The sequence below is a fragment of the Lissotriton helveticus genome, chromosome 2_1, assembly GCF_964261635.1.
Source record: "Lissotriton helveticus chromosome 2_1, aLisHel1.1, whole genome shotgun sequence".
NCBI lineage: Eukaryota > Metazoa > Chordata > Amphibia > Caudata > Salamandridae > Lissotriton > Lissotriton helveticus.
The window spans coordinates 343,914,914-343,942,114 of record NC_136059.1 but is presented as its reverse complement, the minus strand read 5'-3'; the positions used below and the strand labels follow the sequence as shown (position 1 = coordinate 343,942,114).

The following is a 27,201-nucleotide window of genomic DNA, read 5'->3' as shown; positions in this document are numbered from 1 at the left end:
TGTTCTATTGCTTGTCCAGTATTTAATAAAAACATTTGGACATTCTTTTTTACAGAGCTGTCTACTCCATGTTTTTGTTTTTTGTATTGAAAGAGATTTTGGGTCAAATGTGTCTGGCAGAACTCAAGCTAAGCACACGAAACACCAACCATGTGCTACCAAGTAATTTGATAAGAGAATGGTAACTTCAAAAATTCAAGCTTGAGACACATTGGAAAACTAGCAAAGCATGTTCAAAAAGGTCTCATTGCCGGATAACATTTTATATTTACATCAACAAACCGAAGTGGTTCAGAACTTCTTACAAACACACAGTGAAGTATAATGATCCGTAGAGGTTCATACAGCTTGCAATGCCTTTGGTTCCTGCAGAAATTTCTCGATCCCACATAGAAGAAGAACTAGGGACCGTCATGATGTACATCATGGCAATCTTCATTTTTTTTATTTTTTTTTTTTAAATTTTTTTATTAAACCTTTATTTCTATAAGCAGACAATAGAGATACATGACAGTCACATCATCACCAATTAAACAGCGCGGTACATTTATGGTACAGTAGTAGAACAGTACATAGTCCTGTGGGCTGATTCAGCTCATCCTATCCGAACAGTAAAACATTTAACAGCATTCAGCAGGGTAAAGACAGCAGCTGTAGAGCATCGCGCACGGCCAAGTGAGGACTGCGAGTATTGGGGAGAGCCCACCACCCCTATAATCCGGTCAGACCACGGATGAATCGGGAGCAGGCAATGTGCATCAGATAGAACGAGCATCAAGGTACCCATAGGAAGTAGCTGCTACACTCCACATTAGGTGTCCATAAGCATCCCTGCTATTCCTAGTATACCCTGCGCGCAGTATTAAGGGTATCCCCTCGACTCCTCCAAATGTGTATGTGCAATGTAGGTATTTCAACAAGTGTTCGACGTGAGGCGAAGCATGATGCCCTCCCTGTTATGGACCATCCCCTACATGCTCTCAGCCGCTGAACCTAATGTGCAAGGGCCTCCCACCTTGATCCCAGCAGCAGTACACCTGGGGGGTCACGCGTGGCTTATCCAGTAATCCGTAGTATACGAGCTGCCGGTGTCTCAACATTTTCCTCCCCTCCTCGACGCTGAATAGCCCGCTGCTCCACGAGCAGAGAATTTCTGTTCTCACCAGCTGGGTTTGGTGCGGTGGCCTCCGAGCGCCAACCGATATTAATTCACACCAGGCTCATCTATCAGAGCCTCATCCATAGAGGAGTCGCTGTGAGACATCTGGGAGAACCACTAAAGCTGTAACGGGGACCAGATATCTTTAGGCCTGCAGCGAACGGGCATTAAATCGGCATAGACGCCGTGCTGGTCCTGGCAGTATTTGAGGTCATCCAGCCAGTCTTTGAATTTCGGTGCCCTGCCCCTTCCCCATCTGCAGGCCACCCTCCTTTTAGCGAGGAGCAGCGCTATATCCACGAATCGTCGGTGCGATTTGGGTATATCCTTGGTATACCCCAATAGCATCAGCACCGGGTCAAGCGGAAGTTGGCCTGCAATCATGACCTGAATCGCAGCATGTACCTGCGTCCAATATTCCTGTATCGCGCCACACTCCCAGGCCAGATGAAGGAAGCCCGCGCCTTCCGAGCGGCATCTCTCGCATCTGTCGTCATCTGAGAGGCGAAACCGCAGCTTCCTGACAGGTGTGTAATAAAACCTCTGAATGAACTTGTAACGAATGATTTTCAGCCGACAGCTGGACGAGACATTGGCCGTGACCGAGCAGCAGTAAGTCCATTGCTCATCAGTAAGTTCAGTGTCCAGGTCAGAACTCCAGGCATCACGCGCTTTGGATCTAACAGGCGGACGCTGCATTCGTATGTGATTGTACAGTTTGGAGACCATGTGTCTCCCACCTGACATCAATAGCATATGCAAGGGTAGTACCACCTCTGGTTCATCCGGGAAGCTGGGAAGTATGTCGCGCATACCCTGACGAAGCCTAATATAGTAAAACACCTCCATTGGAGTCGGGGGGCCCGCCGGAAACATCTGATCTTTAGTACGAAATTTCCCATCCTGGAACAGATCACCCCATGTTTTTATGTTAACGCGTTTACACATGGATCGAAATCCAGTTTCCGATAACAATGACAGTCTCGGGTGGTAAGTTAGGGGCAGAGCAGGTGAGTAAAGTATGGGAGCGTCAAGCATCGTAGCTACTCTTCGCCAGGCGTCGATGGTACATGTGACTGTAGTGGCAGGTGTCTCAATATCGCCAACCGCTCCCATCAACATACCGTTAAGCGGAAGCGGATGCGCAATCCACTCCTCAGCCGCAATCTGTGGCATGAAGGGAGCGGGACTAACCCAGTGATAGGCATATTGTGCCTGCGCACTGAGATAGTACACTGCAAAATCCGGCACATCGAACCCACCTTCGTCGTAGGGTTGCGTTAAGACCGCCCAGCTAAGCCGTGGTTGTTTACCTCCCCAAAATAAGCGAAGTAGCTCAGTCCGTAGTCTCTTAAAGAAGTAGGAGCCTGGGTAGTAGGGTATATTCTGGAATAGGTATAGAAACCGTGGGAGAATGATCATCTTGATCAGCGAGGCTCTGCCTGCCATCGACAACGGCAGGGCCATCCAACGAGTCACATTGTCTGCCAGTTGCGAGATAGCCACGCCATAGTTCAGGTGGATAGTGTCCTCCCTATTGAGTGATATCTCAATACCCAGGTATCTGAGTTCCGAGCTGCACCATTCCAGGGGGTAATCCAATTGGAATTTGTCAACCGCAGCCGTAAGGGGAAAGAACTGTGATTTCGTCCAGTTAATGTGCACGCCAGACATGCCGCCAAAAGCAATGAATTCCCTAAGGATTGGGTTAAGGTTCTGTTGTGGGTGCCGCACATACAGGGTAACATCATCCGCGTATAAAGAGATCCCTATCTGTCGTTGGTAGCAGTTAAAGGCGCTGGCCTTATGTAGCTGCCGAATCCTGCACGCCAGTGGCTCAATTGCCAAGGCGAACAGCAGTGGCGACAGAGGGCAGCCCTGCCTGGTCCCTCTTGTGATCGGCAGTTGCGCAGAAAGCACACCATTAATGACGACCCTGGCAACTGGGGCAGTGTAAAGGAGCTTCACCCAAGAAATGAAGATTCGAGGAAATCCCATTCTAGTCAAGATAGCCATGAGGTAGCTCCATTCCACAGAGTCAAACGCCTTGGTGGCATCCAGAAACACGGCGGCAACAGGCAACTCAGGCGCAATGGTGGGGATAAGCGAGAACAGCGTGCGCAGGTTATGCGACGTTGCTCGACCCGGCACAAAGCCAGATTGATCTGGCAGCACCAGGGTAGTCATGAGCAGGGACAGTCTAGTCGCCAGCACTTTGGCAAGAATCTTTGCGTCACAGTTCAGAAGGGAAAGGGGTCTATAGGAATCGGTATCCAACGGACTCTTCCCCGGCTTCAGAAGCGAGGTGATCGCCACCTCCCTCATTGAGCCTGGCAGTATCCCCACCTCTAGCGACTCCATAAAGACCTCCCTCAGCACCGGTGCCATGACATCAATGTAGCACTTGTAGAATTCAGCTGGAAGGCCATCCAGCCCTGCAGCTTTGCCGTTACTAAGGGACATGATAGCATCCCTAATCTCATCTAGTTCAAAAGGACATCCAAGAAAGGCCCTGTGATTGTCACCAAGCCAGCAGAGCGCTATGTCATCAAGGAAGTCCCCAAATTTCACTTCGCCTACCTGCTGGGTAGAATATAAATGTTTGTAGTGCTGCAGGAAGGTGTCCTGTATCCTTTTCGTGTCCTGATAAGTCCCACCTTTGCCATCAGCGATTTCCAATATATGGGTAGTATAGCGCTGGGGGCGCGTGAGCGCAGCAAGCACCTTCCCTGGCCTGTCCCCCTCACAGAATCTCCTAGCCGTCCAGTACTTGCCTCGGAACTTCACCTCCCTGGCAGCCTCCTCCTCAAAGGATGAAAGCGTAGACCTGAATGTCCTCGCCAGATCGGGGCTGGGATTGTGCACCATCTCCACCTCTAGTGCTTTGAGCTCCGATTCAAGCTTAGTCAGCGTTCGCACTATGTCCCGAAGTATTCCGCAGCTCTTAGTAATCGCGATACCCCTGACAGTCATCTTGAAGGCCTCCCAAATCGTCTCCACACTGTCGACTGTCCCCTTGTTTCTAGGGAAAAAAGCTTCTATCTCCTCCCCCAGTTCATGCTTAAAGACAGGGTCCAATAGGGAGGAAGGAAACAGCCGCCACGGTGGTCGCAGCTTGTTCAGTCCAGGCACCTCAATTATAGCCAAGACCGGGCAATGGTCAGAGTAGGTGCGAGGTAAATGTTTCACTCTAATGACACCAGCAGCAAGGCCCCGTGAAAGAAAGCAGTAGTCAAGTCTTGCCCATGTGCGTGCATAAGTCGTGAAATGTGTACCCTCTCTAGACACTGGGTGCGTGAACCTCCAGCTATCTACGAGCCCCGCTTCAGACAGTATACCCTGCAGAGCATCTCTCGCTTTTGTGTTGTATTGGCCACTCCCATCCGACCTATCCGCAGTCGGCATCAGCGACAGATTGAAGTCTCCCCCCCCAGATAACATGTGTGGCTTCGACCTCCAATACATGACCCCACAGTGTCAGGAAGAAACCAGGTGTGTCGACATTGGGCGCATAACAATTCACAATCACGACCACGTCCGTGCCCAGTCTACCCCATAGAATCACATATCTCCCCTCAGTGTCCACCCTCGCTCCCAGCTTTTGGAATGGTAGTGCCCTGTTGATCAGAATGACCGTACCCCTGGAATAAGTGGAATAAGAAGAGAACTCTCTCACAAGTGCCCATCTATTTGCAAATTTAGGGTCCCTTCGCGGGTCTAAGTGAGTTTCCTGTAACAACGCTATCAGCACATGATGTCTATCTAAATACGTAAGTACATTTCTGCATTTCCTGGGATCATTAAGCCCTCGCACATTCCAGGACAAAATTGAGATGTTAGTCAATGCTTCATCCCCCATGACCCCAATCGCATTCCAAATAGAGAATTATAGCCAAGCCGTCAGCCCTAACATGCCTCGTACCAATTGCAGATCTATGCACAATTAGAAACATACGTATCTCCCATTCTGTAACTCTGTCAGCCGCACTAGTTGCATCAACTGTACACTTATCAAGTATATCTTCCAAAACACTGACCATAGCCACAACATTCCAACCCCCAACAGTCATACTTCTCCCCTCCCCCCACATGCAGCAACTCAACTCCTTTGCTCCCTCACCCCCCTCCTCCCACTGAAGCAACCCAAACTTGCCAGTACCACAATCCCTCCCCCCACCCCAATCCCCATACTCAACAACCATCAAAGAACTGTTTGGGGAATCCCCTTCTAGGGGCGTCAGAGGGGCGCACCAATCCACCCCGATAATCTCCTCTTGCCCCACACATGCCATGCGGGAACAGTCAGAGATGGGGGGGGCAGTGCCTGGTACATAGTACCCCTGCAGTCTAGAGCCCGAACTTCATGCCAACATCTCTCATGGCCGCCTCCCCAGGTGGAGAAAGCTCCAGCACAGTCAAGTGAGGATGTCCACTCAGCAGCCGCAGCTCACACCTCCAACAAGTTAGCCAGCAGATCGCTCTCTTCAACGGTAACCGTGTTAACTGACCACAGTTTGGGAATCACCAGCCCAGTAGCAACAAGTTCACATAGCCATGAATCCGCAACCTGAGTCCATAGCAAGGTAGGCCATCCAAGGCTTGGCAAGGGCCAAGGTGACGAAACAAGCAGCAGACCCACGACTGGAGGGTTCATAGTCTATATCAGGAAGGCTTTATCAGTCGTCAGCATTCTCCAGAGGAGCTTCATCCACCCGATCAGCTCCCTCGGTTCGCCGGCCCCCTCTAGTAGCGCGGAGTTTTTTGATATAGTCCTCTACCTGCTGCGGGTTGGTGAAGAAATATTGTTTGGCCTGATGGGTCACTCTGAGTCGTGCCGGGTACAGGAGCGCATAGTCCACCTGCATATCCCTAAGCTTTTTCTTCACGTCCAGGAACTTCTTCCGCTGCTCCTGCACCATAGGAGTGAAGTCCGGATATACCGAGAAGGTCACACCATCACATGTCAGGTTTCGGTTCAACCGGGCCGCCCGCAATGCCGCGTCGCGGTCGCGGTAATTGAGCAAACGGACGATGATAGGCCGCGGTGGTCTCCCCGGCTCAGGCCGTGGTCCTAGGGAACGGTGTGCCCTCTCGACAATGAATTGGGTGGAGAAGACGTCTTTGCCCACTGCAGTCATAAGGATTTTTTCAACATAGTCTTCCATACGTCCAGTGTTGGTGGATTCCGGCACACCTATGACGCGGATGTTATTGCGTCTACTCCTCGCCTCCAACTCCTCATTCTTCGCCGCTTTCACCCGCAGGATGTTGTCCATTCTGGACAAGCGGGTATCGTGGGATGCCGATGTGTCCTCAGCAGCCGATATGCGTCGCTCCGTCTCCGTCAGGCGCTTCTCATGGACCTCCAGTTTCTGCGCAACCCCATCCATTCTCGAAGACAGCCGATCCACCTTGTCCACGATCGTAGCGAAGCCCTGTCTCATCTCCTCCATCATCAGTTGCATCTCAGGGGTCCCAGACGTGGAGAGGGGCCCAGCACCCGAAGGCCCACGGGCCTCACCAGCACTCGCCGCGTCCCGCAATTGTTTCCTAGTGGCCGCAGGCTCAAAAGAGAGTTTAGGCTGCTTAATGTCATTCTTCCCCATTGTGCGTCGCTTGTAGGGGCTTGAAGTGCTCGGTGAGATACGATTGGAACGATCCTCACTGCTCGTCGACGACCCCCTTTGCATCTGCACTGTCAGTGCAGTGTTCGCTCAAGTGGCGGCACCTTCAGCACGTGGAGCGGGCCAGCAGCCTGCGATTACGCACAGTGGTATATTGTGTCTTCAGCCCCAGTAACCGCCGTTACCTTCAATCACTCACGGGGGGCAGAGGTCTCACTCAGCTCCGCTGTGCTTATAGCCGTTAGTAGTTAGCCAAGGGTGATCGGCCTGGGTTCACACGGCGTTAGAGCAACCCTCCCAAGGCCGCACTGTGGGCGACCCGCTACAATCAGCACCCTACCACCGTGTCGCCCACTGTCGCCGGGCAGGGAATTTCAATGCTTCCACGCACGCCGCGTGTTGTAAGTAGGCGCGGTGGGCCGGAACCTCCTCTAAATGCGCTCCTGTAGGTCTTCCCGCTCTACAGGGGTGCTCACAGTCCGTGTCGTTAAGGCCCAAAGAGGAAAGAGGTAGCGCGCCCCTGGCAAGTAGTATCCTGTGTGGGTTCGATCCCAAGCAGCGTCCCAAAGCAGACTCCTGAGGCCCCCTTCACACTGTCACTAGCAGCGGTAATCCCGCAGTGGGCGAGCCGTCACTATCGGCCATCCGCTCACTGCTACCGGTTCTCCGCTCCGCCACCTCTCGGTGCAGGCGGCAGGACACGTCACCACACACGGTGCTAGCCAGTCTCCGGTGCGCCGCTCAGCGACCCTGTGCCACGCAGTGGCCAGTAAGGTGGGAAGACTCACCGCTGCCCCAGGTCCGACGAGTCCCGGCAGGTGCCGCGCCTCCCAGGCGGGCCGCTCCGCGTCCGAGGCCCGGCTTCCTCGTGGTGAGCCCCGGCCTGTCGTAGACGCGCTCTCAGGCCGGTGCGCCTCTCCTCAGCAGCAGTGCGAGCCGGTCAGACTTCCCGCTCCACGAAGTCCGGCACCAATCGACAGATCGCCTCCAAACTCGGTCAGGGGCAGCGGGACATAGTAATGTACACTCGCTGAGATCTTCAGGCAGTCATCCGCAGGGGAAAAGGATAAAAGCAGGATAATTGCGTCCAGGCAGCCAGAGCCTCACTAAAGTGCGGCCATTAGCTCGTGCACCCTCTAGCGCCCTCCGGCAATCTTCATTTTGTGGCAAAACAAACCCACTGAAGCTCTTCGCATCCGCCCCACAAGTATGCTATTTTAAAGGGTCAGTCAGCTGGCAAGTGAGGTTAGTGGATTAATCACCAGCTGCTGACATCTGCATACACCTTGAATTTGCAGGTTTATATCTTCACTAGTTCACTCCAGCCTTTCACCAATTATATTTGAAGCAGCTATAGGAAAAACAAATGATCTCGGTTGTGGCATATTTCTTGAAGGGCTGAAAACTTAGAACTAGCCACCAGCAACAAGGTATGTTTTCCTGGATTTATTGCAAATGACAGACAATCGTTCCATACCAAACAAGGTAGACAGTGTAAACCTACCAGAATATGGTATCTGTGAGCAAGTAATCCATTTGCCATGTTCACCCCTATTGTTTGCTGAATGATTCTGGTGGTTGATACTAACTCTGACTGTGCCCTGGGCTATGCTGACAGGCCCAGGCCAGTGCTTTGTTTAAAACACAACACATGTATAGGGTACACTATGTATTAGTGTTCACTTACTATTAGCCTCACAGACTCTACAAGACCCTATTAGGTAATAGGGTAAAGGGGATTATTCTCACTATAACCCCCTAGTAGATAATAGGGCATGGAGGTTTAGCAGCCCCGCAGATTTCATGCACTTTGCAAGGGTGCACTGCTGAGTGGCTGTCTGTCATTTTAAATGCAGCCTTGCTTTGCAGACTGTCTTTAAAAGTGAATCCCTACAATTGGCATGGCCTACTCTTTAAGCCCCTAGAAGATAATAGGGCAGGGAAATTGAAACCTCCTAGAAGACCATAGAACAGAGCTTTCCAAACTGTGTGTCCCGACACAGTACTGTGTCGCCTGCAAATGGTGGGTGTGTCGCGGGATGACACCGATATTAATGGGTACTTAGCACATAGCTGCTGCTAATTAAGAGGCATTCCTTTAAAAGCTTTGTTCTCACTATGCCTCATCTATTGCATAACGTCTCCCAGTAAAGGGTCTTTTAATGACCTGTGAAGTACTCGGGTGCGGCTGTGTGTGTGCCCAGGAAGCTGGGGTGAGGTGACAGAGGGTGCCAGACAGAGACAGACAGACAGAGGGAGACAGAGGGAGGGAGACAGAGGGAGACAGAAAGAGAGGGAGACAGAGAGAGAGGGGGAGACAGAGAGGGAGAGAGGGAGACAGAGAGGGAAAGAGGGAAAGAGGGAGGGAGACAGAGGGAGGGAGACAGAGGGAGGGAGACAGAGGGAGGGAGACAGAGGGAGGGAGACAGAGAGAGAGGGAGACAGAGAGAGAGGGAGACAGAGAGAGGGAGACAGAGGGAGGGAGACAGAGGGAGGGAGACAGAGGGAGGGAGACAGAGGGAGGGAGACAGAGGGAGGGAGATAGAGGGAGAGGGACAGAGGGAGGGAGCCAGAGAGGGAGGGAGACAGAGGGAGGGAGACAGAGGGACAGAGACAGAGGGAGGGAGACAGAGGGAGGGAGACAGAGGGAGGGAGACAGAGGGAGGGAGCCAGAGAGGGAGGGAGACAGAGGGAGAGAGAGACAGAGGAAGTGAGACAGAGGGAGACAGACAGAGGGAGACAAGACAGAGGGAGACAAGACAGAGGGAGACAGACAGAGGGAGACATAGGGAGAGCGAGAGGGAGACAGAGGGAGGGAGGGAGACAGAGGGACGGAGACAGAGGGACGGAGACAGAGGGAGGGAGACAGAGGGACAGAAACAGAGGGAGACAGAGAGAGGGAGACAGACAGAGGGAGACAGAGGGAGACAGAGCAAGACAGATGAGGGAGACAGAGAGAGGAAGACAGACAGAGGAAGAGAGAGGGAGGGAGAGAGAGGGAGAAAGAGGGAAGGAGAGGGAGGGAGACAGAGAGAGGGAGACAGTTAAAGAGAGAGAGAGACAGACAGAGTGAGTGAGACAGAGGGAGACATTGAGAGGGAGGGAGAGATAGAGAGAGGGAGAGAGAGAGAGAGAGAGAGAGAGAGAGAGAGAGAGAGAGAGAGAGAGAGAGAGAGAGAGAGAGAGAGAGAGAGAGAGAGAGAGAGAGAAAGATGTGAGTATGTGGGGTCTGGTGGCTCAGTGGACGAAGGCATCCGCTGCAGGGGACTGTGTTTAACCACATGGTCTCAAATTTGCTTTAAAATGCACAATTTGCCCATATTTATTTCAACATTTTCTTCCGGGGGGAACGCCCCCTTAAGTGGTGCGGGATCGCTCGCTACACTGCCTTACTGTGTCCCAAAATGATGCATCTCCAAAAAGTGTGTTACCAACATGAAAACTTTGGAAAGCTGTGCCCTAGAATATAATACAAAAACAACAGTTGATGGACAGAATGCAGAACAATGTCATACATTCACCCCAGTACAGAGATCTGGGCCTAAATCCATCATATTTTTGCTCACCACACCGCCCCAGTTCAGAATATAATACGGCATGGGTGTTTAGAGGCATGGAGCTTTGTTTGCACTTGCATGTGTGCACTGCTGAGTGCCTGATGTAATTTTCAGAGAAGCCTTGCTCTGCAACTCTGCTTTTAAAAGTAAATTCGATGCAAACTCGACTTTGGCGTTATGGGCACTTTTGAAATGATAATCTACATTATTTTTACATATTAGGTACCCCCCCCCCCCCGGGTCTCCTCTAGATGTCCCAGAAGCGGGGGACCATGTAACTATAATGAGGGTCTTATAAAACTTGTTTTATAACCCCTAGTGATGGAAATCTGACCATTTTACGTTTTCCCCTTTTCAGACACTTAACTCATGTGTTGTCATAGTAATATTTTACGCACGCATAATTATTGCTAGGAAGAGAATTAAATATCATTCAGTCTTTGAAGAATGGTATTGATGAATCCAACAGATTGCCTTTGTGAATGTATCATAACTTGTACATGAGTTATAAGACTTTCTTGTCTGCAAGTCAAAATCCAGCCTTCCTGCAGTCTTCCCTGATTGGTCAGTGCTATCCGGATTAGGCAGGCTGCCTCGATTAGGTGACAAGTGGCTATCCAGGGGAGAGGCTATCTCCTGGATAGAGCTACACAGGAATGCTAGAGCAGGGGAAGGGTGGTAAAGCATGAGGATTCAAAGGAGGATAGGACAGGCAAGGAAAGCCAGGTCTGCCTACCTACCCACGTCCCCTGTGCCCCAGCCACATATCAAGTTTAAAGAAGGAATTTGTAGATGCTGGGAGGATAGCTATGGAAATGAGCAACACTGGGAGCTGGTTTAGTTAGCTCTTACTGCTCTGCTGAAATTTCAGCCATCATGGATTTTGTAAGAATAGTGCTTTCTGGAACAAGAATATGCCACACTTTGGAGGAAGTGGTCATGCACCTGGGTGGCATCTGCATCACATTGGTCAGGGGTGCCCTCCTCTTGATGCGCAGAAGCTGAAAATAAATATGTGAGAGGTACATAGCCCCTCAGTTCTGCTGACTAAAACTACAACGAAAAGAAGAACTGACCTGCTGGAATCTGAATTTGCACCCAAGGTTCTGCTCTCTGAATGAGTGCGCCTGCTGCACAATTTGGTACTACAGCTCTGGGGACTGTGCCTTGCTTCGAGAAGGATTAAGAAGTGGACTCCCTGCAGCTACAAGTTAACAGAGCCCATATGCATCATCTCCAGCCAGAGTCCCATTCCTGGAGTGTGCCAAGTGGATTTATAAGGATTTAGCTAGGTGCGTTGAGGAAATTGTGGTCTAGAGCTTCGAGAGACCATTCAGGAGATTACAGACCTTTAGATTTGTGTTTTGGACATTTTTAACCTACAAAGAGGACTTCAGGAACCATCTCCAGAGTTTTTGAGAACTTTGGAGAACTTTTGGGGGAAAAGCTTCATAAGGTGTTTGACCCGACCACGAGAGTCAAAGCGGCCAACTTCAACAGCGACCCAGCCAGGATTTCAGGTTAGTCCTGCTGAAAAGCTCCGGAGCTCCAACTTCCAGGATTTGCAAGGGAGCTGTCTGAAAATTAAGCCGGCAAACCCTCACGAGTGAAAAGCAGTGAGGTCCATCAGGAGAAAAATCTCCAGAAAAGTTTTTATGTGTGAAAGTAAAATTTTGACAGGGGCCTCCCACTTAGTGTATCCGACTAGGGCTCCATTGCGGTTGGCCTGAAACTTTGACTTTGTCCCAGTTAAGCATGACCAGATGTCCCAGAGTGGCACTTTGCGTTTTTAAGCAATGGTTAATATTTAAAAAAAATCATATCTCAGGTTCCCTATATTGCATTTTTGCCGTTTTGGTGTCTATTTGTTCATTAAAATATTTACTATGTTTATAAATTGGCATGGGATTTCTATTGTGTGTTGTGCCTTACTTATATGATGTATTGGTGTTTTTAAATGCTTTACCTACCTGTCTCCTAAGTTAGGCCTGAATGCTCGGTCACAGTTATCAAGGGTTGAGTGAGGGACTAATTTATTGAGGCCTTTACTGGGCCCTATACCCGTGTTAGTGGACTTATTACTGGTAGCAGGTGCATACTACCAATACCCAACTTTCCAAAAGTATCCCAGAAATCATTAAAAACAAGCAGCTAATTCATGGTGTTTGAGGCACCCTTAGCTAGGAACATTCTACATAGCTTTTGCTGTACCCTTTCCATCATTCAAGCAGATGATCTATGCAAGAATGAGAAGCAACTCACATATCCTATAGGCGGGCTAATATGAATCGCCTCTCAGTCCCAGGTCCCTCCTTACCTAAAACAAATTTTCTATTTCAGGCAATTTTATTATATTTTTGTCAAAAAAGATCATCTTGTATAAATGGCCACTGTTACACCGGCCTGTCAGCCTTAGGGTGGTCTTCCCCCAATCCTTTTGGCTTCTTCCTCCATTTTTACTGACCTTGTTTTTGCCTCCCTTAGGACTCGGTGCACTTTACCACTGCTAACCAGTGCTAAAGTGTGTGTGCTCACACCGGAAAACATGACACATTTAATTTACTAATAAGTCCATAGTAAAGTGGTACTACATGTACCCAGGGCCTATTCAATAAATGCTGCTAGTGGACCTGTAACGCCTATTGTGCCTCCCACTTAAGTAGTCTTTTAAACATGTCTCAGGGCTGCCATTGAAGCCTATGTGTGCAGTTTTACAATGTCATTCTGACCTGGCGAAATAAACCTTCTGCCAGGACTAAAACTTTATTTCTAATACATTTAAGCCATTTCTATGGTAGGACCTGGACAGCCCAGAGTGCATGGTGCATTATATGTCAAAGGTAGGGCATTAACTTTTCGGGTTTACATGTATTGGTAGTGAAAAAAATTGTACATTTGGTTTTTACATGGCCTACATCTCCCATACGATAATATTGAAGTTACCTTATTACATTTGATGAGCTGTAAATTCCAACTGGGAACAGTAACCAGTTTGTGTTTTGTGTCTTTGGAATAGTAATGAAAAATCCTCTCTCATGGTGAAGCCGGACTTTAAATTACAATTTTGAAAATGTCAAATTTAGAAAGTTGGCATTTTCCTAACTTAGCCATTTAATGCCTGTAGCCTGTGGGTCACATTACTAGATGTATCTGACAGATGGGCTTTGTGTATTCCTCCTCAACAGCCACACACTATAGAGAGCGTAGGTGTACCTAGATGGACTATCACTGGCAGGATGGGAGGGCAAAGCTGGGCATAGAAATAGGCTGTGTCCAGCCTCCACACAAAGGGCTGCACATATCCTCTAGTTTGTCTGGAGCCAGGACATGGAAGGCAGTATGCCTGGGGACTTCAAAGGGAAACCTCTAGAAGCTTTTGCCACTTCAAAGGCAGCACTGGGTATATTGGACCTCAAACACTAACTCTTCAGTACACTTCTGGACCTGTGGATACTCTGCCAGGAAGAGGTACTCCTATGCTGCTGAAAGGACTGCCTCTCTGATGGACATCTTGTCTGAAGGACTGCTGCCCTCTTGTGATGACCTGCTGACCTCTTGCCTGGGTGAGAAGGACTGGACCTGAAACTATTGAACCCAGGAACCCAAGTGACTCTAAGGGCTAGTTGACTGGCCTCCGGACTAGACCCTCAGGGACAGGTGGCTCCAACAACCTTGAATCTACCACCTCAACTGTGCCAATTGGTGAGTCCCATCCTGTCAAGTGATGCCACACCAGTCCTGGACCCTTGGAACAGGGCCTGAAGGTGCTCTGCCATCCTATCCATCTCCTGTGCTAATGGACGCAGTACCGAGCAGAACCAACATAACGCATCTTGACAAGGTTCTCGTGATACTAGGATTCCCAATTGACCTTGCAGCCCACACTGGAACTGCCGCCAAAGGGAAGTAATCTTGACGCAGGCCTTCTCATCACATATTTCTTGTGGAAGGCAGCCTTCACGTCAAAGCAGGTTCTAGCATCACAGCCTCAAAGCTCCTTGAAACTGATGCATTGTCTCATTGTGCAATGTTTCCTCGGTGCCAGGCTTTGCATCGCAAGCGCTAGTCGATGCGATCCTCGACGCCACCGCAGGGGCCTCACATAGCACCACCTCAGAGCTGATGCCACACCTCAGCCTGGCACAGCATCCTTGGCGGAGGACCTCGAATCACTCTGCAACCAGGATTTATGGTACTCTTGTTCAGCATGCCTAAGTGGGTCCCTGTAGCCAGTCCACTCTACATTGTGGTTGTCGTGAAGGTGTGGCTTTGTACCAGTCCTGCACAGTTTGCGCTTTGTGGCACTAATTTCACTGAAATCTTTAAACCTGCAGATATCCAGTTCCACTGGCTGGAGTTTTGTTGTTTTGGTCTTGCTTTATTTACTTAACTACTACTCTATTTTTCTAACCATGTGTGGAATCCTTTCCCTTTGTGGTGCATTTTCACTGTGTTACTGTTTGAAGTGTTGCACAACTACTTTGCACATTCCCTATGAGTAAAGCCTGACTGCTCCTTGCCGTGCTACCTGAGGGATGACGAGAGGTTAATTTAGGGTTTTGCTTGTGACTTCACATTGACAAGGACTGTGGTTCCTGCTTGAGTAGGGGTTTATCCTTCTCAATCAGTAACCCAGTTTCTTACAATTTCTGTTCAGTGTAGGTGGTAAACAGAGGGTAAAACTCCCCAGAGTCAGGGAAAACCTGGGTTAAAGAACCAGTAATTCTGGGTCTGGCAGAGTATTCTCTGTTCTGGGGTGGTTAACTTGTGATCCTGGTTAACTCACATGAAGATACTGGTAAGAAACATGTTTCAGCTGTGAACTCTTTTCTCCAGAAGCCTGGACCTCCAGATTTATTTTGGTAACCAACCATCCTTGGTACACTAGGGAAGTAAACAAAACAATTACAATTGCATGTCAGCAGACTATTACCTCAATAAGCTGATGCAAATGCCGGAAACTGAGGAGCCTGTGACATAAGAGGATGCCAGGAGGAAGAGAGATGACAGGGAGCCAGTGACCCGAGAGGATGCTGGGAGAAAGAGTAATGCCACACTCTCAAGACGAAGAAGGAGGAACAGCAGGTCCACCTCTTCATATCCCTAAACTGCCACAGCCCTGGGAGGGTTGTGGTTACCGAGGTGGGTACCGAGATGGTGACAAAGATTTTCTTTCTTTAAGGGAGAAAACTGCGACAATATGGTGTCTGATCAGAAATGTTTATTCCAGCTATGTATTTCCCTTACAGAATTACCGGGGGAACACAGAATGGGCACCTATGAAAAAAAGGTTAAAAAACTTGAGCAATGCGGATTTTTGTTGGTATCTTGGTATCTGGGCAATGGTATCATGCAGCAGTATGTGAACTGCTGAAGAATTTCACTAGCTATTTTCATGTCAATGGATATGGAGGCAGATCAGGAGAAATACAGATTTGAAAGGTGATTCGCTACCATAAACTGAAGCCAGGAAAAATGTTTATTATGCCAATGCCTATTCCCAGCCTTGATCTACTGAAAGCTGGCAGCACCCTTTAATTTAAAGAGGCAGTTACTAAAGATGTAGAGATTTACCACAAAATGTTTGCAACTTGGCTGAAAAGGAACTATAAGGTTATGCTACGGCACTGAAAGAATCAAAGGCAAAGTAAACAAGCCAACCTATAACTTTTAACTATTCATTACTATAGCACTGGGTTTAGGGCCAGATGTAGGAAGTGTTTTACCGGTCCGTTTTTTATGGGTAAAATGCTGTTAGCATGTACCTACCCTATTTTGCGAGTCGGTAATCTATTACCGACCGCGCAAAATACGGTTTGCGAGTCGCTATTACGAAGGGGCGTGTTAAGGACATCCCTTCCTAATAAAGTCACACTGCTATGTAGGAATGTTTTGCGACCGTGACTGCAGTCGCAAAACATTTGCAGTTACCACCAACTTCAAGTTTGCTGGTAATCCATTTCCAAAAGGAAGGGGTCCCAACGGGACCCCGTCCCCTTTGTGAATGTATGAGCAGGAGGTGCTCCCACGGACCACTCCCTGCTCTTAATAAATGAAAAGAAAACTTTTCATTGTTCTTTTTGTAAAGCATCTCGTTTTGCTTTAAGGAAATTGGGCTGCTTTACAAAATAGAAAAGATTGCTTTAATTAAAAGCAATAACAGACATGGTTGTCTGCTGACCTCAGCAGGCCACCATCCCGGTGATTTTAGCGATTCCTAATGAGTTGCAAATTGCGACCTACCTCATTAATAGTGATGAGGTAGGTCATTTGCGACTCACTGGGAATTGCAGAAATTGTTCAAGACACTTTCGTACATGACTTTTTGTCATTTTCTAATTGCGAATCGCAAGGCTTCACAATTAGGGAATCTCAAAATGGTTTCTTAGTACATCTGGCCCTTAAAATACTACTAAAAAAACAAGATAATGCCAGTACACCATAATTACATTAATACCGCAGCCTTCATTTTCTTGCAAGTACAAATAGTTTTTGTTCTAGATGCATTGCAGTGCGCATTATAAAACCATATTTACCTTTCTTTTTGTTAGGGGATTTAGATTTTTTCTTAGCATTTTTACCACTTCCTCGAGAAGCTGCTTTGGAAGCTTTTAGACGTTCTTTTTCTTTTATTTCCATCTGTTGGCGCTCCTTTTCTTCCTCTGCATCCTTTAGTTGTACTTCACCAGCCAGCTAAGGAAACATATGTAGATTTGTATCCTCAGCATTAATAGGAATTGTATTCACAAGAATCAAGTTTAGTTTAATTTCACTGTGTCAGCTGTGAAAAGTGTATGCCCTCTACTTCATAGTCGTTTTACCGAAGGACCCATACACATTGACAAAAAGCAGCGTGTGCATTTGTAAGATTGAGCAGTGCTGAATCCTACTTAGAAATTAGGACAAGGGCATAAGCAAACATACTATAAAGCTCAACAGGGGAAACAAAATAAATATCCCAGTTAACATTCAACACAGAGGTATTCGATTCAATTTTGGACTAGTGACATGCAATTTTGCAATGACCTACACATATATCCCCTACATTGTATCTATTGAATTTTTAAGTTTTCTATTCTTGGTATTTTCCTCTCTCATCGCAAACCGTTCCTACTTTTAACCTTGGTATCTTCCCCTTTCCTACTTATGCTTTTTACAGAATACACTTGTCTGTTAGTTTTACCTGAACCTTCCAATATCACCAGTCACTGGTTCCAAACAGGTAGCTAACAAGATGATTGGTGATGATTCTTAGAAGATTAAACCTGAAAGGAATTCCTATTCCTTGTGAGTTTTCTCTTCATGTTGATACAGATTAAATATTGGCAACATGGACAAGTCATGCAGGGCTAAGCATTAGCCTCAAAGTCACTATGTAGTTTATTACCTTGTCAGTAGGTTTATCTGAGTATTTTGCGTCTTGGTAGCCTTTGCACTGAGGTTTGCAACTTATTGAAGCGTATCTCATTATGATTTCTACATTTAGAGCGATTACTTTTTTTCAGTAGTCCAAGTGCATCTCAGAAAACTGCTTTGTCGGCTTGAGGGCATGTCTCCCATGCTCTAGTGCTCTGCACTTCTAATTTTTTTTAATTCAAATACATTTGACCTTCTGGAGGGTGTCAATATTCTTCAACCAGGATTCGCATACACTGTGCAAAATGTGTTCTACTATATTGATTAGCTCAGTTTTATTCTATTCACTTTGAAATTCTAGTGAAGTGTACTGATATATTGTGCTCTATAAATTCACTAGCAATACCATATTCAGCAAATTCTGCACTTTTAACTTTGCATTGTCATCAACGAGCTGCCAAACAGTCAAATCCTCTTTGAAGTTTCTGACTTCCTGTTTTCTTAATATTCTGTTGCACTTACTGTGCTAACCAGAAGGTGTTAGTGCACTTCTAACATTGCAACATAATGGCAACTGTCATGATGAAAAAGCAACCTCATCCATTTTTTAACGCATGAGGGAACTCCAAATTATTCTGCAACCAATTGGTTATACCTTTTTAATTCCACCTTTTTGCCTTTAAGGAAACAACACATTTGAATCCACAATTTGAGAAAAGAAGGCAGGAAAAATCTACCAAATTTTATGGGAGTTTGTTAGAGCAGAAGGAAATAGAGCTGATGCACAACCTGCTGTGTTTCAAATGACACCCAAAAAAACAAGTACAACATTTTGGTGAGACATACATTTCTCATTAGAGTTAAGGTAAAAAAAAACAAATTGAAAGCTGCATAGTTATTTTAAGGGGTTTGTGGAACGCATGTGAGTTTGGGGCACAATACGGCTCTTTAATCCATGACCAATTTGTACAAGTAACAATCAATCCTTGCTAACATGAGAATCTTTCAATTTACAATCATGACCTGAAATATGTTATTATTATTATGAAAATAACAGGTCATCATCTAAGCCCGAATTAGAGAGGACTACTCTACAACATACGGGAAGAAACTAGGAAATCGCCAACTCTATATTGATACGAGCGGTCGACATGATACTATTCCTGGACCTAATAAACACAAGGAACTAGGAAAAAGTCATTAAAACATTATCATACAGGAGAATATATTTATTACCGATCCTACCTCAGTTCTTTGTATATTCATTGTGTCTCTTGTATTGTACATTACCTATTTTACTTCTTGTCACCTTCCTTTCATCTAGCATGAGGAAGGACACCTATAGAACTTCTCTACAGTAATTCCATATTCTATTGTCATGTGAAGCGCTCTGATACCCAAGGGTCTTGTTCGCGCTATACAAAACGTTAAATAAATAAATAAATAAATAAATAAGAAAGAGGAGAACATATAGAATTGTGTAAGAGCAATTAAGGCACCGGGTCAGCAAATTTGTAACATAAGAAGCAAGGATGAGATTGTTGAAAAGAAATAAAACAGAGATGCATGATCTAAGCACAACCGTGACAATGGAGCATTTAAATGTTACTGAAAAGAAAATGTGAGGCAATTAGCTAAAAACAGCAGTTGCCTTCCAAATCATTCACCCTGCAGGGGATGCGGGAAGGCAGGATACTTGGTGAGGGCATGCAAGAAAATGGGTAACTAGAGTGCGAATATTGTAAAGTCGATTGAAAAGCAGGTAAAGAACAAAGGCATAGATGCATCAAGCTAAAAACTGGTCGCAAATGGGCAGATTCTCAGAATCTGCCCCTTTGCGACCAGTATTTTTGCATTTGGGATGCATCATCCCAAATGCAAAAATCGCAATTTAAGAAATCGCAAAATTGCGATTACTTAAATTGCGATTGCATTTAAGGAATCTCAAATTGAGATTCCCTAAAGGCTATGCATTAAAGTAAAAAAAATAGCGATTTCGCTAATAGGGGGAGCAAATTACCATGAAGTTTAACTTCATGGTAATTTGCAAAAACTTAGAAAAATGCACTAAAGTGCATTTTTCAAAGTTCCATTTTACACACAAACAAGCCCTTAGGGCATGTGTGTGTGCAAGATGTACCCATATGCAGATTTCAGGGGTGCAACAGGGTGTCCTTTTGACACCCTGGCACCCTTGAAATTGCAATCTCAATTTGCGATTCTCTAATTGAGAATCGGAAATTGAGAAGGTTTTCCCATTCATTCCTAATGACCTCTAGGCCCATAGGAATGAATGGGGAGGTATTCCTTAATTGCGACTCGCAATTTGCGGGTCGCAATTAAGGGATTTTAAGAAATCGCTAGTTTTTTAGCGAGTTCTTCATGCATAGCCTTTTGCTATTCCTTATTAGCGAATCCTTATTTTTCGCTAATAAGGAATCACAAAATGGATGCTTGATGAATCTATAGGATAGTTTTTTAGATTAGCAGGAACAATACCAGTCTACAGTTGGGAGATAATCCTTCATGATCACAACGTTAGAGATTTTGCTGATACATACTGTCCATTTACATGAACTGATGGCAGTCTTTGCAAAGAAAAATCTGGCAAAGGTTATGTATTAAAAGAGACATTTCGTTGAAGGACATAGAATAAGAATATCTTCCAAGGGAACTAGTAGAATTGGCAAGGTAAACATTGGCAAACAAGGGTCGAACTTTTTTGGATTGGAGACCCCGAAAAGAACTTCATATTAGAATAGATCCCAATGAACGATGCACTCTTACTTGTGGAAAGAACATTTTGTGAGTAAGAAGTATGTAAAAAATTGTGTGACGTTTTTTCCAACACATTAAGGGCCAGATGTACGCCCGTATTTTCCAGTCGCAAACGGGAAATCGGCCCGTTTACAACCGCAAAATACGTCTGTGCAATGTGCAAACCCTATTATGCAAGTCAGTAACCTATCACCGACTCACAAAATAAGGTTTGCAACTCGCTATTAGGAAGGGCCGTGCCAAGGGCGTCCCTTCCTAACAGCGAGTCGCACTTCTATGTATGACTTTTTTGAAACCGCAATAGCGGTCGCGAAACACTTGTAGTTTACCACCTACTTCAAGTAGGTCGTAAGCCGCTCGCAAACGGGAAGGGGTCACCAGGGGACCCCTTCCCCTTTGTGATTGTCAGTGAAGATATTTTTAGGAGCAGGCAGTGCCATGGTTTACTCCAAAAAATAAAACAGAAACGTTTCAGTTTTCTTTTTTAAATGCATCCCGTTTTCCTGTGGGGAAAAAGGGCTGCACTTAAAAAAAAAGCTCCTTTACTTAAAAAGAAGGCACGGACAATGTGGTATGCTGACCCCAGCAGGATACCAACCCTGTGAGTGCTGGCCATTCCCAATGGGGTCTCACATTGTGACCTGCCTCATGAATATTAATAAAGAAGGTCGTTTGCTACCCCATTGGGAATCACAACCAGTGCCTGAGACAGTGTTGTACATTGCATTTTGCGTGTCGCAAATTGCGAGACGCAAAACGGAAGGGTCATACATATAGCTTTAAGACTTCTTCCTAACTTTCAACATCAGTTTAATGCCTTAACCGCGGCTGGAATTCCGCCACGTTGCGGGCGTTCTAAAAGGTGGGCAGGGCTGCGACGGCCGTTGGCCGTTCGCAGCACCAGGGAGGGAGTGCTCCCATCGGCCGATGGGAGCACGGAACGGGTTAAAGTTAAACCCAAGATGTTACCAGATTAGATGAAGGAACAATTAAATGATAGGCTAAAGATTCTTTAACGAAGGAGTAATTGAAAATACTGAACGTTCTGGGTGTTTGGTGCCTACTGTAAAAACCCCAAGGCAGCACCGAAAACGATGTATGGGTAGACCTGAGGGACTAGATGGTGTACGATCACCGTTCTCTTCCTTGCATCTACAATATGCTCAGCCTGGTTGGGTAAACTAGCTGCTTCAAAGTCCTTGAACTCTCATCAGCCTCCCACCGGGTGAATGACCATCCAGATTCTAGAACGCTTATACACAATCCAATTTGGAACATACAGATTCTGCAGGATGTAATTCAGGCTCATCTTTGCAGTAAATCCGTTCAATCATATCATGGAGAATAATATAGAGTGATTCCCAAGTGAGCTCTGCTTCCAACATGGCATCTTAGTATATTGGAAATCAAAGCAGAGTCATGCTTCATATCTGAGAGTTATGTCACAGAAATATAAGGAAGTGTCATCAAAAGAAGTGAATGCCAAATTGTGGCGAGGATGGGGGGGTTTCACTTATCTAGGACACATGTTGTCTAAATATGGGATTACAACTATGTACAACTTAATTGAAGCAGTGAAGATTGCCCCAGCTCCAATTGATAAGAACAAAGTTCAATCTTTTATCGGACTAGGAGAATATTGTTCTAAATTCTTAAAATATTTTGCTGACAATAATGACCCCATGCCTTTTTTTTAAAGAAAGTTCTGAACTTTGTCTGAACTCTTAGGCTTGCAAGGCATTTTGATTAAAAGGACCAGCGTAACACCACAAATAATATTTGCACCGATTGATTACCATCAATGTAAACAGCATGGCATGAATGCAAAACTGCCTTGTAATCCATCAATTAACTTATCAAGGGCCTTGATATGACAATAATGTGCACATATTTGCAGTTCAAGGTTTAGCAGCAGTTTAGGGAAAACATTAGAGGAATAAGAGGCTTGTGTAAAAGCAAGGGGCCTTTATGGGTGGCCTAGCAGGGAGTAAATAAGGAACAAATACATTGTCGCTGGAAATGATATCATTTTGAGAAAATACAGTGGATGGTAAAATTATTATGAATAGGAAGATGTGTGATAAAAGCAAGATCAAGAGAGAGTAGTCGTTTGAGGAAAAAGAGCTGACACCTGAGAGCTTCTTAGAAGTCTACCAGGGAGATAGTTTTAACATTTTACCCCGCGTCGTGCAGTCTGGCTATGAGAGTGTGATGTGAGACAGTGTTGAAGGCTGCGGAGAGGTCTAGGAGGATGATGGCTGCGGTGTGTCCCTGGTCGAGTAGAGTGCGGATGTCGTCGGTGGCGGCGAGGAGGGCGGTCTCGGTGCTGTGGGTGCTGCGGAATCCAGACTGGGAAGCATTTAGGATGGAGTTCTCTTCAATGAAGTAGGTCAGGTGGGTGTTTATGAGTCTCTGAGGGACTTTAGCCGCAAAGGGGAGGAGAGAGATGGGCCGGTAGTTCTTCAGGTCCGTAGGGTCGGCAGTTGGTTGTTTGAGGGGGATTTAACTTCCGCCCGCTTGCAGTCGTCAGGGCAAATTCCGGATCTGAAGGAGGCGTTGATGGTCTGTCCTAGTTTGGGTGCGATGGCGGCGGAGGCCTTGTGGAATATGTGTGGTGAGCAGATGTCTGTTGGGTTTTCTTCATGGTCGTGGTGATGTTTTCGACGGTGGCAAGATCCCACTTCATAATGGTGAGTTTATCCGCGGTGGTGGGCCGACAGGTTGGTGTCTGTTGCTGGTTAGCTGAAGTTGTCGTAGAGGGCCTAGATCTTCAGATGGAAGTAGGAGCTGAGTCTGCCGCAGGGTTTCTGGGAAGGTGCGATGTCCGTGGCTTCGCTGGCAGGCTTAGTGAACTTCTGTGTGACGTTGAACAGGTCCTTGGCGATGGTTGCATTGGTCTGAATTTTGTCTCTTATGAAGGTCCGTTTGGTGTCCATTATGCGCTGGTGGTATTCTATCAGGGCGCTCCTGTGGTTGTCCTGGGATTCTGTGGTTTTCTGGTTTGCCAGGCTTTCTCTAAGCGTCTGCAGGCGTGTCTGGGTTCTTGTAGTTCTGTGGTGATCCAGGCAGCCTTCAGAGGGCGTTGTTTGGTGGGGTGGCGGAGGGGAGCGAGCTTGTTGGCGCAGCAGGAGATCCAGAGGTGAAGACCTATGGCTACGGCGTTGGTGTCGGTGGTGGCGCCAGGGGGTTTTGGAGGAGTGTGGTGTTGAGGTGCTCCTTTGTGACCTTGCTCTAGTTCCATCGTGGTGGGTGTGGGGAGCAGCTTCGGTGCGGGGGTGGTGCTGAAGGTGAAGTGAACGCAGTGGTGGTCTGTCCAGAGGGGCTCAGTGGTGTTGCTGAATCGGATGTTTGTCCCTACCGCGAAGATGGGGTCGAGTCCGACTCTGTGGGTGAGCATGTTGACCAGCTGCTTCAGTCCAAAGTTGGCAAGGATGTCGAGGAGAGTGGTGGAGTCAGGGTCTTTGTCGTTGTCGAGGTGGAAGTTCAGGTCTCCGAGTAGCACGTAGTCCATGGAGGTGATGACGTGGGTTTCTACGAGCTCTGTGATGGCAGTTGCGGCCTGTGTGCGGGGTCCAGGTGGTCAGTAGATGAGGGTGCCGCATAGTGTAGTCCTGGAGCTGGTACGGATCTGGAAATGGAGTTGTTCTGTGTTGGAGTGGGGGGTCACTCGTGCTGGATGTGGAGAGTTGGAGGGTGTTCCTGTGTGCGATTGCGAGTCGTCCTCCCGGGGGGTGGGGGCAGTCCTTTCTCTGGATCTTGTAGTCCTCGGGGATGGTAGTGGCGATGTCTGGGCCGGAGGTGGTGTTGGTCCAGGTTTCCGTGAAGAATGCGACGTCGGGCGAGAGCGTGTCGATCCAGTCCCAGATTTCTACTGCATGTCGATGCAGGGTGCGCACGTTGAGGAGGATGCAAGTCAGGGTAGCTGCAGAGCGTGCAGCACACAGGCCTTCGGCGGTTGTGGGAATTTTGTCAATGGTGAAGGATTTGTGGCAGGGTCTGCACAAGGACTGTCTGTGGGTGGTGTTTGGTGAGGATCTTGCGCAGTCGACATGTCTTCCGGGGTCGAGTGCTTTGAGGGTGGGTGAGTCGTATCGGTGTGGTCTTGGAGAACCAGGGTTCCTTGCGTTGGTCGCGGTCGGATCACAGACAAGTGCACACGGACTTGCCTTAGGTGCACCCTTTGGTGCAAAAGCACAGCGACCACGCAGCAGTTGCCACAAGTAGGGGAGGGTGGCAGGGTCCGAGGCTGTGACACGGTGGGAGGGGCCACAGGGGCAGCAGTTGCGGGAAAACCAGTCGTGGGAAACTGGCAAGTAAATAACAAGCGAGAGGAATAACGCACAACAGGAGAACAAGATAACAGGAGAAATAATCAGGAAGCAAGCAGGCACAGTAAAATGCAATTTATGAGTGAAACTAAATTACGTGACTGGCAGGCTGCAGGCGTGAACCCTGTGCAGCCAGAGGACTCAAGGCTGCGGCGGTGAGGCGATGCTGCTGGGGAGAGTGCTTGCCTGGACCGGAGATCTAGGAATCACGCGTGCTCCCGGCAGCGGTCGCCATAAGTAGGGGAGGGAGCGGGATCCGAGGCTGTGACAGGGTGGGAGGGGCTGCAGGGGCAGCAGCAGTGGGGAAAACCGGTCATGGGAAACTGGCAAGTAAATAACAAGCAGGAGGAAAAACGTACAACAGGAGAACAGGAGAAAATCTGTCCAGGAGGGTGGCCACGCAGCCCACCACCCTTGTTGTACAAAACATTAAAAAAATTAAAGTAAAGGGCAGCTCCTGGAGGCCACACAGCCTCCCTTCCTTTAATTTAAAAAAAAGATTTTTATTTTTTTTAAATGAAATGCTGGGCCCCGGGACTGGAAAAAAATGGTTATAGGGACGTTAGAGTTAGGAAAGGGAATTAAAAAAACCTTATAAATTTACTGAAACAAACAAAACCAGTGAAATTCAGCAGTTCTAGTGAGATGAGCTCACAATAGCTCATGCTGCCGCAATACACTGCTCATGATCTCACACATTATATCACTGATGCATGGTCAGTGACATCACTGATGACAACACTGATGACATCTCAAATTACATCACTGATGACATCATCCAGTGACTAGGTGTTTTTAAAAAGTTTATGAGTGTAAAGAACAAGTTACTTACCTTCGGTAACGCTTTTTCTGGTAGATACTATATCTGCCTGTGGATTCCTCACCTTGTGAATATCCCCTTGCATCAGCAACATTCAGAAATTCTTTTGTAGCTTCGCGCCGACGTGGATCCGGACGTCACAGAGGCACGGCATCGCACGCGACTCCGCTGACGTCACCGATGCCTATAATAGGCCCACGCCGGTGTGATGACATCAGTTCCGCCCTTTTTTCCGTGCCTTCGAGGCACACGGACGGACCGATGACAGTAGACATATACACAGTATACGCAGTATAGAAATCAAGGTAACACACACAGTGTGAAGCAAATGCAATAAAACATTTGAAATAGACAAATCCTTGACCATAAAATAATACATTATATAAACCACTGGCATAGAAGAGTGGACAACGGGGAGGCGGGTGGGTCAGTGAGGAATCCACAGGCAGATATAGTATCTACCACAAAAAGCGTTACAGAAGGTAAGTAACTTGTTCTTCTGATAGATACATCTGCCGTGTGGATTCCTCACCTTGTGAATAGAGTCCCACAGCAGTCCCCACTCCCGGAGGAGGGTGTCCACTCTTCTAAACCAGGAAATCCTGAAGGACAGAGCGCGCAAAGTGACCCTCCCTCCTCACTTCGGAATCCAAGCAGTAATGCTTCGCGAAAGTGTGGAGGGAAGACCAAGTTGCCGCTCTACAAATATCCTCAACAGGCACACCTCTAGCCAATGCTGAGGTCGAAGACTTAGCTCTAGTTGAATGAGCCCTTATACCCTCTGGTAGGTCCTTACCGGCCAAAGAGTAGCAGATCTTAATGCAGAGGACGATCCATCTCGACAAAGTCCTCTTATGGACCGCTCTTCCTTTCTTGCAGCCAGCAAAGCCAACGAAGAGCTGGTCGTCCACTCGACAGTCTTTAGTCCTGTCCAAGTAAAAAGACACCGCCCTCTTGGGGTCAAGACGGTGTAATCTCTCCTCCTCCTTGGAAGGGTGAGGGGGAGGATAAAAAGTAGGAAGGGTAATGGATTGACCAAGGTGGAAAGGAGTCACCACCTTTGGCAGAAAAGCAGCCCTGGTCCTAAGAACCATTCGTCCAGCATGAATGGTCAGGAATGGGGGCTTGGAACTAAGAGCTTGAAGCTCACTTACCCTCCTTGCCGAGGTGATTGCAACGAGAAAAACCGTTTTGAAAGTCAGAAGCCTCATGTGACATCTGTGAAGAGGCTCAAAAGGAGCACCCAATAAAAATGTCAAAACTAGATTCAAATCCCACTGAGGCACAATAAAAGGTGTAGGAGGGAACCTATTAGTGAGGCCCTTCAAAAACCTTAAAACAATGGGAGACTTAAAAAGAGAAGGCTGGTCAGGCAAACAGATAAAAGCCGACAGCGCAGAAAGATAACCCTTCACCGTGGCAACAGCAAGCCCCTGCTGAGCCAGAGAAAGGGCAAACTGGAGCACATCAGATAAATGGGACCTCAAAGGGTCTATAGATTTCTCCCTGCACCAAGCAACAAATTTAGACCACCTATAAGAATAGATGCACTTAGTGGAGTCACGCCTGGCCGACAAGA

At 47.3% G+C, this 27,201-nt stretch overlaps 1 protein-coding gene across 2 annotated transcripts in view; it reads right to left on the bottom strand.

Moving 5' to 3' along the window:
• Nucleotides 1-27,201, bottom strand: part of SPEF2 (sperm flagellar and cilia associated 2) — a 1,151,963-nt gene that overhangs the window by 335,847 nt on the left and 788,915 nt on the right. For both annotated transcript variants that reach the window (XM_078674939.1, XM_078674940.1), the window contains exon 25: nucleotides 16,877-17,033. In XM_078674939.1, coding sequence (XP_078531065.1) covers nucleotides 16,877-17,033 — 157 coding nt within the window. The remainder of the gene's footprint in view (nucleotides 1-16,876; nucleotides 17,034-27,201) is intronic.